The sequence below is a fragment of the Neolamprologus brichardi genome, chromosome 5, assembly GCF_056152115.1.
Source record: "Neolamprologus brichardi isolate AB-2024 chromosome 5, ASM5615211v1, whole genome shotgun sequence".
NCBI lineage: Eukaryota > Metazoa > Chordata > Actinopteri > Cichliformes > Cichlidae > Neolamprologus > Neolamprologus brichardi.
Genome location: NC_142108.1, coordinates 1,113,535 through 1,124,643, shown reverse-complemented (window position 1 = coordinate 1,124,643; position 11,109 = coordinate 1,113,535). Strand labels below are relative to the sequence as shown.

Sequence of the window (11,109 nt, the reverse complement as noted above, 5' to 3'; positions counted from 1 at the left end):
CTCTTCCAACTAACTGAGGGAATTTTCCTTATTGCCTTTTATTGCGTTTCCTCTTTATGTTTAAATATGGAACATTTCTCTATATTTGTGACTTATTGGTTTGGCAAGAAAACGGGGGTAGTGACTGTTGAAAGCACAAATTCTTCGGACTTTCCTTATTGTTGTCTGAATGACATACGGCGAGGTCGGGGAGAGCTGTGGAATGCAGAGGGGCGATGGGGCAGCCTGACCTTCCAGGCAGAGGGCAAAGGCCACACTAGAGAAGGGAAACCAGGAGCTTTGAGAAGTTTGCTTCTTTTTTCCCTCTTTCCTGTTTTTGAAGATAAGACCAAGAACGTTTAGAGGGATCTCTTAAGCTTAACTGTGACAGAAAGTGCGAAATGGCTCTGGCTGTTTGCGTGTTGTGTCCATTTGGTGCTCCTGACAGGTTGCTGCTCACAACTGTGTTCTTAAAATATCGACAGGATATCACTGAGACTGTGTTATAAGCTCTGAGGGGCACTTTACACCATCAAATTCATAGAACAGACATTTTTCCTTTGGATTGTTTATTAAAAATCAGAATTACAACATAAGGACATACACAAAATATAAAAGTGGAAAACTAATCAAATCTGCAGAATGATATCTAAGAAATGTGAGAAGAGTGTTTCTACACTCTTTAATAGGTCATAAAAAAGAAAACCACATGACTTATTTTTCCTCCTAAGTCTCTCTGATTCCACTGTCCTCTTTCCATTGAACTGAAAATGATTGAAGAAGACTGCGAGTGTTTGCTGAGGTCAGGGAAGGCTTCACAAGAGTCAGACATCCTCTTGTGGCTCAGTCTGTGGTTGTGCGGCGGTACCAGAAACGGGCCCTGAAGTCATCGCTGCAGGTCATGAAGCCCGGGTTGGTTGGTGAGTGGACGATGCAGCGGACAATGTTATTGTGACCCAGAGACAGCAGGTTTTTCCTCTCGGCTGTGCGGGAGTCCCAGCAGCAGAGGCTGATGGTGCGCTCGTCGGGCAGCAGCACGTAGTCCTCCGTGTGGTTGAACACGCCCTGCGTACGGTGCATCTGACGCCCGCTCAGCCCTGCGCCTGCAACAGATGAGCCCGACAGGTCAGTCTAAGTAACTGAGCATTAAAAAAATGCTGTAATCATTTTCACTGAACTTTCAAGTAAATATCAGCTGATAAATACTGTCCTTATGTCCCATGCTTATCAGCTATCATGTGTACTAACAACCAAAACCCATAAACTAAAGTGCTCAAATTATAACAGTGAAGGCCAGATTGTGTGTTACCGAGTAACTCTATAAACATCCAAGTATAGTCAGGCCAACTCAAACACAGAAAATAAGTCAAGCGTTGGCGAGGTGCCAGCCACAGCCTGACCACCGATGAGGAAGCGCTCACAGAGAAACAAGATATTTAGGCTCAGCTTCTGTCTGTTAGAACAGAGAGATGGATGTGAAGCTGTTTCAATTCAGGACTTTCACATAACAAAAAACTGTCTCATTGGTGAAATGATGTCATGGTGAAACAAAGTGAACTGAGGATAGACACAATATTATTACTGCCTAAAATCACAGACACTGATTGCAAAGAGGTTTTCCTTTGGGCCTTTAATAAGAAAGTAACCCTAACCCCTAACCCTAAGTAAGTAAGAAAGAGTACTTTATTGATCCCCGTGGGGAAATTCCTCTCTGCATTTAACCCATTCACTCAGTGAAGCAGTGGGCAGCCATTGGGCGCCCGGGGAGCAGTGTGTAGGGACGGTACCTTGCTCAGGGGTACCCCAGGGTAGCTGTTCAGGGGAATCAAACCCCCGACCTTCCGATCATGGGGCCACCACTCTACCTACTGAGCTATCCCTGCCCTTAATAATGAGCATCTCTGTGCATGTGTGGTATCTGTGTAACACACTGTAGTGTGTATCTTCTTAGATGCACTGCACATCCCTTCCTGAGAGTAGGCAGCTCTCAGAGACATGCGACCATAAAACACGTGTAATTAATAAATTGTATAGTTTATGCCAGTTGAGCTGGATTCCAGCCAGTCTGTGCTCACTGCTATTGCCCTCATGCATGTAGAGAGTGTCAAAAGTGATACTGTGAGTGCTGGCGGACGGTGTGTTTTGTTATCATTTTGGTTGGTTGCGAACTGCTAAGCTGTTGAGACTGAACAGGTTGGATCCTACAGGTGTTTCTATGATGACTCACTGCAGAAGTGGAGCAAGAGAACTGCAATAGTTAGAGAGAACTTTTCAGCAAGCTTTTTAAATCTTTTACAGGAGAAGAGAGCAGCAAGTCAAGCTTGCCTCAAGTTGTGTAAACTATGATGACAACACAGTTTGCATAATAATAACCAAAAGCGCAGACTATAACCGTAAGCCACTTTGCAACCCACCTCAAACGTGGCTCCTCCTTTCATGATGCCTGCTCTGTTCTGTGCTCACTACTTCACCGTTTTGCTTTCCCACTGTGGACATAGAATAGTGGGTTTTACAGCTCTCTAATAATCACCTCTGACTACGGTGGCTCTGACAGAATTAAGCTTGCACGGACACACCAAAATATCAGCTTTGGCTTGTAAAGTACACAAGTTATTTATGTGATCGACACACAGAACGCCATGATTCTGTCACATTGACTGCCATTCACAAAAAAGGCAGTACAGACGAGTTGCAACACCTCTAACATCATCACACTGAGCTGTGTACTCATTCCTCAGCTGACTCACAACTGCACATAACACCAACCACATTATCATGTTTGTTGCTAACACGACTGCGTTAGCACTGATAAGCAACAACGATGAGTCCGCAGATACCGATGAGCCAGTAGCTGTCAAACTGGTGCACAGACAACAATCTCTCAACGTCAACACAACTAAAGAGCTAATGTTGGATTTCAGGAAGACCTGACCCACTCATCATAAACTGAGATTGTTGGAGGATCAAGTTCGTCTGTGTCCATATAACTGAAGACGTCTCACACAAACAACACCATCTCCTCAACAAAAACAATTGCTGCAGAAACTACACTTCCTGAGGAGGCTAAAGTTAACAAGCGGCTATGCAACAGCTTTTATCCCAACACCACGCTGCCTACCAGAATCCTCCTTACTGCCACACCCCTCCAATAACCGACTGATAGAAACACTCACTAATGCACAGATACTTTATCCAAAGGACAGACTGGCAGTCTTATACTGACCTTGAAGAATGCACCTGACACCTGTCGTGGTCATAGCTCTAAAGTCAAGGCGTTACAGTCAGCTTAATCAGCTGCATCTTCTTTGTTGCACTTTTTCTAATGTAATTTATATGTTGCATAAATGTTTTGCATATTTTATATTTTCCAGTTGCTTTATGGATTACATATATTTATTTTGCATTCATATTTGTCAATTTTGGCATCTGAGCATGTTTTGTTATTTGCACTGAGTGTACACTGTGTACATGGCAATAACGTTTACTTTCACTTAGCTGCTATTTGTCTTTGAGCAGCCGGGAACTTTTTTTCTTCTTGTCTCCAGTGACTGATGGAAGTGGACGTGGAGATGACTTGGTGACTTGTACAGCATTTGATTGTGTGCCTACAGCTGCCTGATGTATGTTAATTTGCCACCATAAGAATGGTGATTGCACAACTCTAAAAATGAACCACATTGCAATCTTGTGCATGCATGAATGCTATTGGTTTGTCCCTGTACCCGTAAGAACATCACAAAGAAATCTTCTCCACAGGCTAAACGACAGCGTGTTTATGGGTCAGATTAGAAGTTGCAGGGATGATGTGTGTTGCAGATCTCATTACAGATGCAGACACATCTCCGACCTAGAGCGTTACCAGTAGAAATCAATGTGATCTCTATAACACTAAGATCTCCAGCAGTGATGACTTGTCCAAACTTCGCCTGCAGAGTAATCTCACAAAGAATAACAGTACTTTTATCTCATACTGAGATACAGGTTACCCAATTTTCTCCTTTTTGTAGACTTAGGACATTCACAGAGAGCAATCACGGCAGTGTTGCTGGTGTAATTATTAATCATTTGTTGCTGATTCCCTGCTAATATCAAATGCATAAGTGCTGAATGTTAGCAGGCAGCATTGCAGATAATATACTTGTTATATGACAGCAAAACTATAACTACCAGCATGTGAACGGGCAGCTGTGTAGTTAGGACTGCTTCTTCTTATACAGCACTTGTCTAGTCTAACTGAACTCACCTCATTCACAACTATTCACACAGGCATGTTTTTCTGCACCTAAATCTAGCACTGGATGCATCGGAAAACTACTTGGAGTTATTATCTTGTCCAAGGATCGAACAGAAACCTTCCAATTAGCTGATACTTAGTAGACTCAATTATACAATTAAGCTCTGGTTTCCTGGGTAACCCTTTTTTAAAATGTGTAGCCTGTGTATAGGCCACACATTTATCTATAGTTATTAATTACTGTTAAATAAGCAGGGCATTGAAGCCAACAGGTTCCTTAAGAAAAGAATCAAAACCACATTAACAATTTTGAAAAAATCCCCCCAGTCTTTGAGCACAACATCACCGTGTCTGCACCCACCACCCCCGAATTCTCAAAGCACGCCACAAGTGTTTTCTTATCAGATAAACGTTCACAGAAAAATCTGAAACTATGATCATTCTTACAAAGGAGGAAGGAAGTGGCAATGCAACACACGTCTGCAGACCCTCCAACACAGCGTCATCAGGCTCTTGATTTGGCAGTTTTTGCAACATTTATCAGAACAGCAGTCGAAGACGGAACAGTCACGATTACTCATAATCTGATTCAGTGTGATGAAGATTGTACTTTGTAGTGAAAGGGAATGAAATCTTTTTATTTTTACTGAGATCCGGCACTGCCAGCTGAAAGCTACTGTATATTTAAAACACAGCGTGGACCTCAATCACACTGATGTCCCAACAGCAGGTAATATGTAGCATCACAGAAAATAAACCAGTGAAGACACGATGACCTGGTTATTGCAATAAAGTAAAATGTAATCCAATCAGCTGACGACAAGTTCTTCACTGCTTCGCTGCATTGCTCTGCTAGGGGGCAGTGTAGTCTTCACAAGCCAAAGAGCATCAAACCTAAACAGGCTGTAAGGGAGCAAGTGTGGCATGGACTTTCAAATCATTAACAACGGCAGATTAGGAGAGAAAAAAATAACACACACACTTCACATTGTACTGTGTGTTGTACTTGTATAACTATGCACGTGTCAAATAAACAATCTTGAATCTTGAACAGCTTGTGCTGCTACACCACCATCCATAGATGACACTTTTATTTCTACATCTCCTCACTGTACTTGTCATTTCTCTCGTTATCTTTTGATAACAGCTCTGCTGGTTTTGCCTCTGTGAGCTCCTTTTCACTGCTTTACTGAAACTATATATTTATTCTCTAAATCAGGGGTGTCAAACTCAAATACACAGTGGGCCATAATTCAAAACTGGAACAAGGTCACGAGCTAACATTAATATTTACTGAAAAAAAAATCTTCCTCCAGATTTAAGAATGAATCTCTTCTTATGGACTCAAACAAGTTTTGCTGAAAAACTGAATATGGAACAAGCAAAGCTTAATACTAAACAATATATATATTAGCTGTATAATACCAGTAGGCCAGCTCTAATAATAATTTAGTATTGGCTAGTAATTAGGCTGCAGGCCAAATTTGGCCCGCGGGCCAGAGTTTGACACCTATGCTCTAAATGATCAATGTTAAATGGCCAAATATTACTTGAAACAGATACTGGTGATTTTAAAAATGTAAATAAAGCATAACTTATCTCGTGATAAAAACTCCTTGATGACAGTACTGATCATTTCTACTCTACAGAAATGGTTTTCATGACCAACATAAATCACATCCAGGAGCACTTCATGCACTTTTTACTGTGCTTGTAGCACTTTCAACTAAACGCACTTAACCACACAAACTTATCATAAATTTCTCTTTCCTGACTGATGAAAATACTCAGGAGCAGAATGCTTGTAACATTGCATGATTTTAAAGTGTCCAAATAAAGCTGCATGCAGCCTGTGACTCTGTTACAGCCCACCACAGACGATGTTATACTGTCACAGCAACAGGATAACACAGCAGAGAGAGCAGCACTAAGCCACGAGGATGCTGACACACTTCCTGTTGAAATGCCGACACTGGTAGCACTTACAAGAAGGCACTTTTTTTTTAATCTCTTAAAAATGTTTAAAATTTTTTCTACAAAATTTTGAGAATAAATATATAGTTTCAGTAACAGCCACAAATAGCAGTGAACAAAGGTAAAATCAGCAGTTCTTACTGATGGAAAATTGAAGATATCCTCAATCAACTTGCCTCAGTATCACTGTCACAGATGTTAGATGGTAATATGCTAATATAAGAAACATCAGGTAAATTTGCAGTGACCAGTGACCGTGGTTCAGTTGTTCAGGCAGTGACTGCAGAGGCAGAGTCCAGTGACTCTATCACCCACTTTGGCCTACAAAAGTTTGGATCTCGTCCAGTATAACTGTTGATAACATAATGATATAAAGTGTGTGGCGTTTGTTTGTTTACTTATAACTGTCATAATTTATCTCATCTCCATGATATTTAGTGGGTTTTTTACTCACTTGACATGTTACTAAAATGGTTGGGAAGTGATAAGGGGTCACATGCCTGCAAAACCTCTATAGATTAGATATTTATAACATCGTGTAGATGGTATCTGCAGAGTGCGTTGAGAGAAATGACAGTACAGTGAGGAGATGCAGAAATATAAAGGGTCGTGTGTGCAGATAGCAGTGTTGCAGCATGAACTGTTGCACATATGGAAGCGTAAACAGAGTTTATGCTTAAGAGTTTCAGACGCCACTTCTAAAAAACTGCCATTTTTATTGATTTGAAAGTCCACGCACACTTGCTCACTTCCACTGACTGTGGATCTACTGTAACATTATATAGTTCCCATGCTACAATACTGTGGAAACTGTAGAATAACACGTGAAATTTACAAAGCATTGTGGATCCATGTGACAAAGTGACACCCAGCTTAAGTCCATTCAGCTCATGTTTGTATCATCTTAGTGTCTGTCCTGTAACTGCAGCTCATTCCTCTGGTTTTTACAGTGTTGAGCGCCACGTCTCTTTTTTTCTGTATTATTTCCTTCTGATTTGTTTAATTAAAAACTATTAAATGTTTCATTATTATAAAAAAATTAAAAGGCAGATAAAATGGCATCATAAGTGATTTTTTTTAAACTAAGGCGACCTCTAGTGCTGACTGACAAATAGGATCCTTATTACCACTGCATTATGATCATGCTTGATGGGGACGTTACAGAACAGTGCCTAAAAGCTGATAAATAGGAGTGAAAAACCTTTTTACTCAAGCATGGCACGCTAACAGGTGACTTATCAAGATGAAACACTGCATATATCCATTTAGGAATTTTAAGGGACAAATGCAAAACATAACACTCTGGATTTTCTCTCTCACACACACACACACACACACACACACACACACACACACACACACACACACACACACACAATGTGGGAGTAAGCGCATTTTAATTACGTTGACGGCAGCTAAGCTCCTTACTGTAAGTACTATCCAACCTCTGTCATTTAAATCCTAATAAGAATTTTTAATCAAACCACCTGTTCAGTAGCTGGAGAACAGTAAGCTTCCATCCACAGCACGGTTATGAAACTAAGAATTAAAAATCATTACAAAAAAACAACACAGGGACGGCAAACACATGATCCACGTGAAATTCTGTTCAATAGTGCCAATATGATACACAATTGTGTGTGAAATATAGATGCTGAGTAACATAGCAAAGTGTTAACAGCTGGGCTTCAGTCAGAAGCTGTGTGGATGCTTTCAGTTCTTTTTTTAAAGTTTTATTTCTGTGCTGGACTAAAAACAGAAATGACATCCATGCTGAAGGTTGTAGAGGTCTGACTCCTCGTGCCAAATAAACCTTTGTTAAAACAGCCAGAGAGCTGATTTTTTTTAGTTGGTTAGTTTGTGTTGTTTTACTTTATTTTTTTTCTCTTATTCTATTCTATACACAATACATTTATATAAACTACATTTCTGGTCATATGTCTCAGCATGAACAGCTAACATGCACACTAGATAAATGTAAGTCTTGAGTCATGTCATCATTTTTATAGGTTTTAAATGTTGCAAGTAACTCACTATAGGTAAGTTATGCATCAGCAAACCTGTGACTGTGAATGCTTCAACAGCAAATCCTCCCTACCTGTGTACTTGACCAGAGTCCTGCCTGTTGAGATCTCCCAAAGTTTGACCACCGAGTCTTTCCCACTGGACAGGATGTACTTGGAGTTCTTGGAGAAGATGGCCGAGCACACCTCCGCTCCGTCATGTGCCTTCTCAAAGGTCGTCACGCAGCGGTTAGAGACACCGTCCCACAGCTTGATGCTGCCGTCCTTGCTGCAGGTGACATAGCTATTAGCTGTGGGGTTGTAGCTGACCCCGCTGATGGTGTCTGTGTGCTGGTCCAGTGGGTTGCAAGACACGAAGCACTGGAAAGTGTTGACGTCATAGAGGCGCAGGGTGGGGTGCTGCGTCCCCACTAGCAGGAAGTCACCAGAGGGGTGGAAGGAGATTGAACGCAGCATTTCTGCTTCCTGTGGGTAAATCGATAAGGCGACAACTGGATTACAAAGATTTGCATTTATACATCAGCTTTGGCACTTTGGATTTGAATATGTCCGACCTGTATATATTTAAAGGCTCTTTTTGCAGAGGGCTTGGAGTAGTCAAACAGTTTGAGGGTGTAATCTCTGGAGCCAGATGCCAGAATCTGTTCGGTGGGATGGAAGGCAAGGCAGGTGACTTCATCGACGTGGTCGTACAGCGTCCGAATCACAGGGTGATTCTCCATGTTTTGCTGCGCCGTCTCATTCATCATCACCTGATGTATGTAGAAATGAAAAAAATGTCAGTGCACTGGCTTAAAAACATCCAGCACGCCTGTGCTGTCTGAGCTGCCTCACCTCAATGGGCATGGCACTCTTCGCCAGCATGCGCTCAGTATCCAGGATCTTGATGGAGGCGTCAGCGGAGCCTGTAGCGATCAGCTGACCATCTCGACTGTATGTAGCAACGCGACAAGGGCCCTTGTGAGATGTGACGTAGCAGGTCTCATACTCTGACGCCTCTGGAGACATGGTCTGGACGTCTGCGTCAAACTCCAGATCGATGCCAACACCCGGGGCTACAGTATCTGAGCGACCGATCGCATACTGAACAGCACTATCGTCATTTTCCATCCCTGTAATGGATTATAGGTTGTAGTTAGGATCTGAAGACATACAGGACAAAAACCAATATGTGGATGAAACAACTGTGACAAAGGCCTGAGAATCTGAGATTATAACCCCAGATAGAGGAGATTAGATAACTAGATAGACAGAATAAATAAAGCCAGTAAAAGTAGCACCAGTAGAAGACTTGAAAAAGACAGTGTCCAGGGTGAGCTGCATCCATTACGACACAGCTGACTTTTTAGCACATGTTTCGTGTATATGTCAGTCAGAGGTGGCAGACTGGAGCTAACCTAGCAGAAAAATTAGGAGGAAGCTAAAAGCAAAGGGTCAGCAGTTTGGAGGCATTTCACACTGCTACGTCTACTATGTCAGCCTCTTTTCATATGTTTGCAAAAGTTTTAACTTAATTGGAAACTGTGGTTATGCCACATGAGTGTTTGGGAGGATGCAAAAGGGAAAAGTCCTGCAACTGTAAATGGTGCTGCAGTATGGCACACACTAATGACTCTCACTTTCAATCAAATCAATCAAAATAAGACCAGTGCAAACAAGCAACACGTGCAGAGCAGAGAAGAGTGTGACTGATAGATGATCCCGAAAGTCTTACTGAGGTGAAGTGGAAGAGTGCATTCTTCAAGCAAGTCAGAATTAGCATTATTTGTTTCACTTCAAAAACAGCTCGTCTTATAATTAAGCAAAAGCTATTAAGTCGGTGTCGGCTGTTTCTTTTAATTGCACAAAATACTTTTAGGTATCCCCCACCCTCCATCCCAAGATGCTGTTTTCAAGATCAGAACAAGGTCTCAACTCTTACCTATCTTTGCCAGCTGCATGAGCTGCTCAGAGGGAGACACGACGCTCTGTGGCTTCACCTCATTGATGAGACTGTTGGCGATGCTAGTGTATCCATCGTAGAGCAGCTGGCTGATGATAAGCTTGTACAGGTGCTGTCGGTCCTTCAGAGTCGGTTTGGGACGAAACATGTTGGGCCACTGTCACCTAAACCGGGTCGTGACAACTGTGTGAACTAAAGTCGAAAACAAAATGTTAACAACCTGCCCCAGGTCTATATTAGCGGATTAGGTTAATGTCAAATCACAATATTAGCGAACACCGTTAGCTGTAGGTATGCTAACAGTGTGGCAGTTATAAGGAATGAATGGATGTGTTAGCCTTGCAGCTAACAACGTTAGCTTTGTTGCTACAGCGATGACAGAACTAAAAAAGAACAATGTGTCCATTGTGAACCATGAGCGTGTGCATTGTCCAAAAGAAGCGGTGCATGCTACTTAACAACATCACTGTAAAAAATTATCTGTTTTTAACACTGAAACACATAAAACATACCAACCCTCTAAAAAAGTTCCAAGTGCGCTTCTTGATCCGAACGTCCGTTACGTACTACGTATTTTGCGCACTACGTCGCCGCACAGAAAAACGTCATATCCGCGCGACGCGTTTTTGAAGCCGCCATCTTGCTCAGGGGCTCTGGCTAAGGTTTTGGCCTATTTCGATACAAAATACCACGCTTTATGCTGCTTTTTGTTGTTCAAATGAAAATAATAATAGAATAATGTTCAGCTAGTGAAAGCCGTTTAATTTGATACATCATAGTTAGAAACCCCTTTAAGCTAATGGTTTATTGACCCCTGAAACCAAATGAAGGTAATGCTGATTAGAATTAACAGTAATGTATTGAAAAGATGTTGAAAATTAAGTTTGTCAGTTCACTATATCTGACATTGTGCCCTGCAAATTATTGAAATTAATTATGAATTATTAAAATGAGCA

The 11,109-nt window shown here is 41.6% G+C and overlaps 1 protein-coding gene across 3 annotated transcripts; it reads right to left on the bottom strand.

Annotated features, from left to right (window-relative positions):
• Nucleotides 1-543: 543 nt before the first annotated feature.
• cstf1 (cleavage stimulation factor, 3' pre-RNA, subunit 1) lies at nucleotides 544-10,733 on the bottom strand. Of its 3 annotated transcripts, none has more exons than XM_006800207.3 (6): nucleotides 10,670-10,733; nucleotides 10,133-10,345; nucleotides 9,046-9,323; nucleotides 8,766-8,963; nucleotides 8,286-8,676; nucleotides 544-1,082 (listed from the first exon to the last, which is right to left on the bottom strand). In XM_006800207.3, the coding sequence occupies exons 2-6, from the start codon at nucleotides 10,299-10,301 to the stop codon at nucleotides 823-825; spliced, it is 1,296 nt and encodes a 431-aa protein (XP_006800270.1). In that variant the 5' UTR covers nucleotides 10,302-10,345; nucleotides 10,670-10,733; the 3' UTR covers nucleotides 544-822. The 3 variants fall into 3 exon arrangements, with proteins under 3 accessions (XP_006800270.1, XP_035767652.1, XP_087697367.1); XM_035911759.2 differs by having other exon boundaries at nucleotides 10,133-10,317; nucleotides 10,670-10,723; XM_087841241.1 differs by having other exon boundaries at nucleotides 10,133-10,317; nucleotides 10,666-10,683.
• Nucleotides 10,734-11,109: the final 376 nt, after the last annotated feature.

Coding starts and splice junctions, on each gene's coding strand:
- cstf1 (XM_006800207.3), bottom strand. CDS start 10,301: ATGTTTCGTCCCAAACCGACTCTGAAGGACCGACAGCACCTGTACAAG. Junction 9,324..10,132: donor CATGCAGCTGGCAAAGATAG/GTAAGAGTTGAG, acceptor AATCCATTACAG/GGATGGAAAATGACGATAGT. Junction 8,677..8,765: donor GAGCCTTTAAATATATACAG/GTCGGACATATT, acceptor ATTTACCCACAG/GAAGCAGAAATGCTGCGTTC.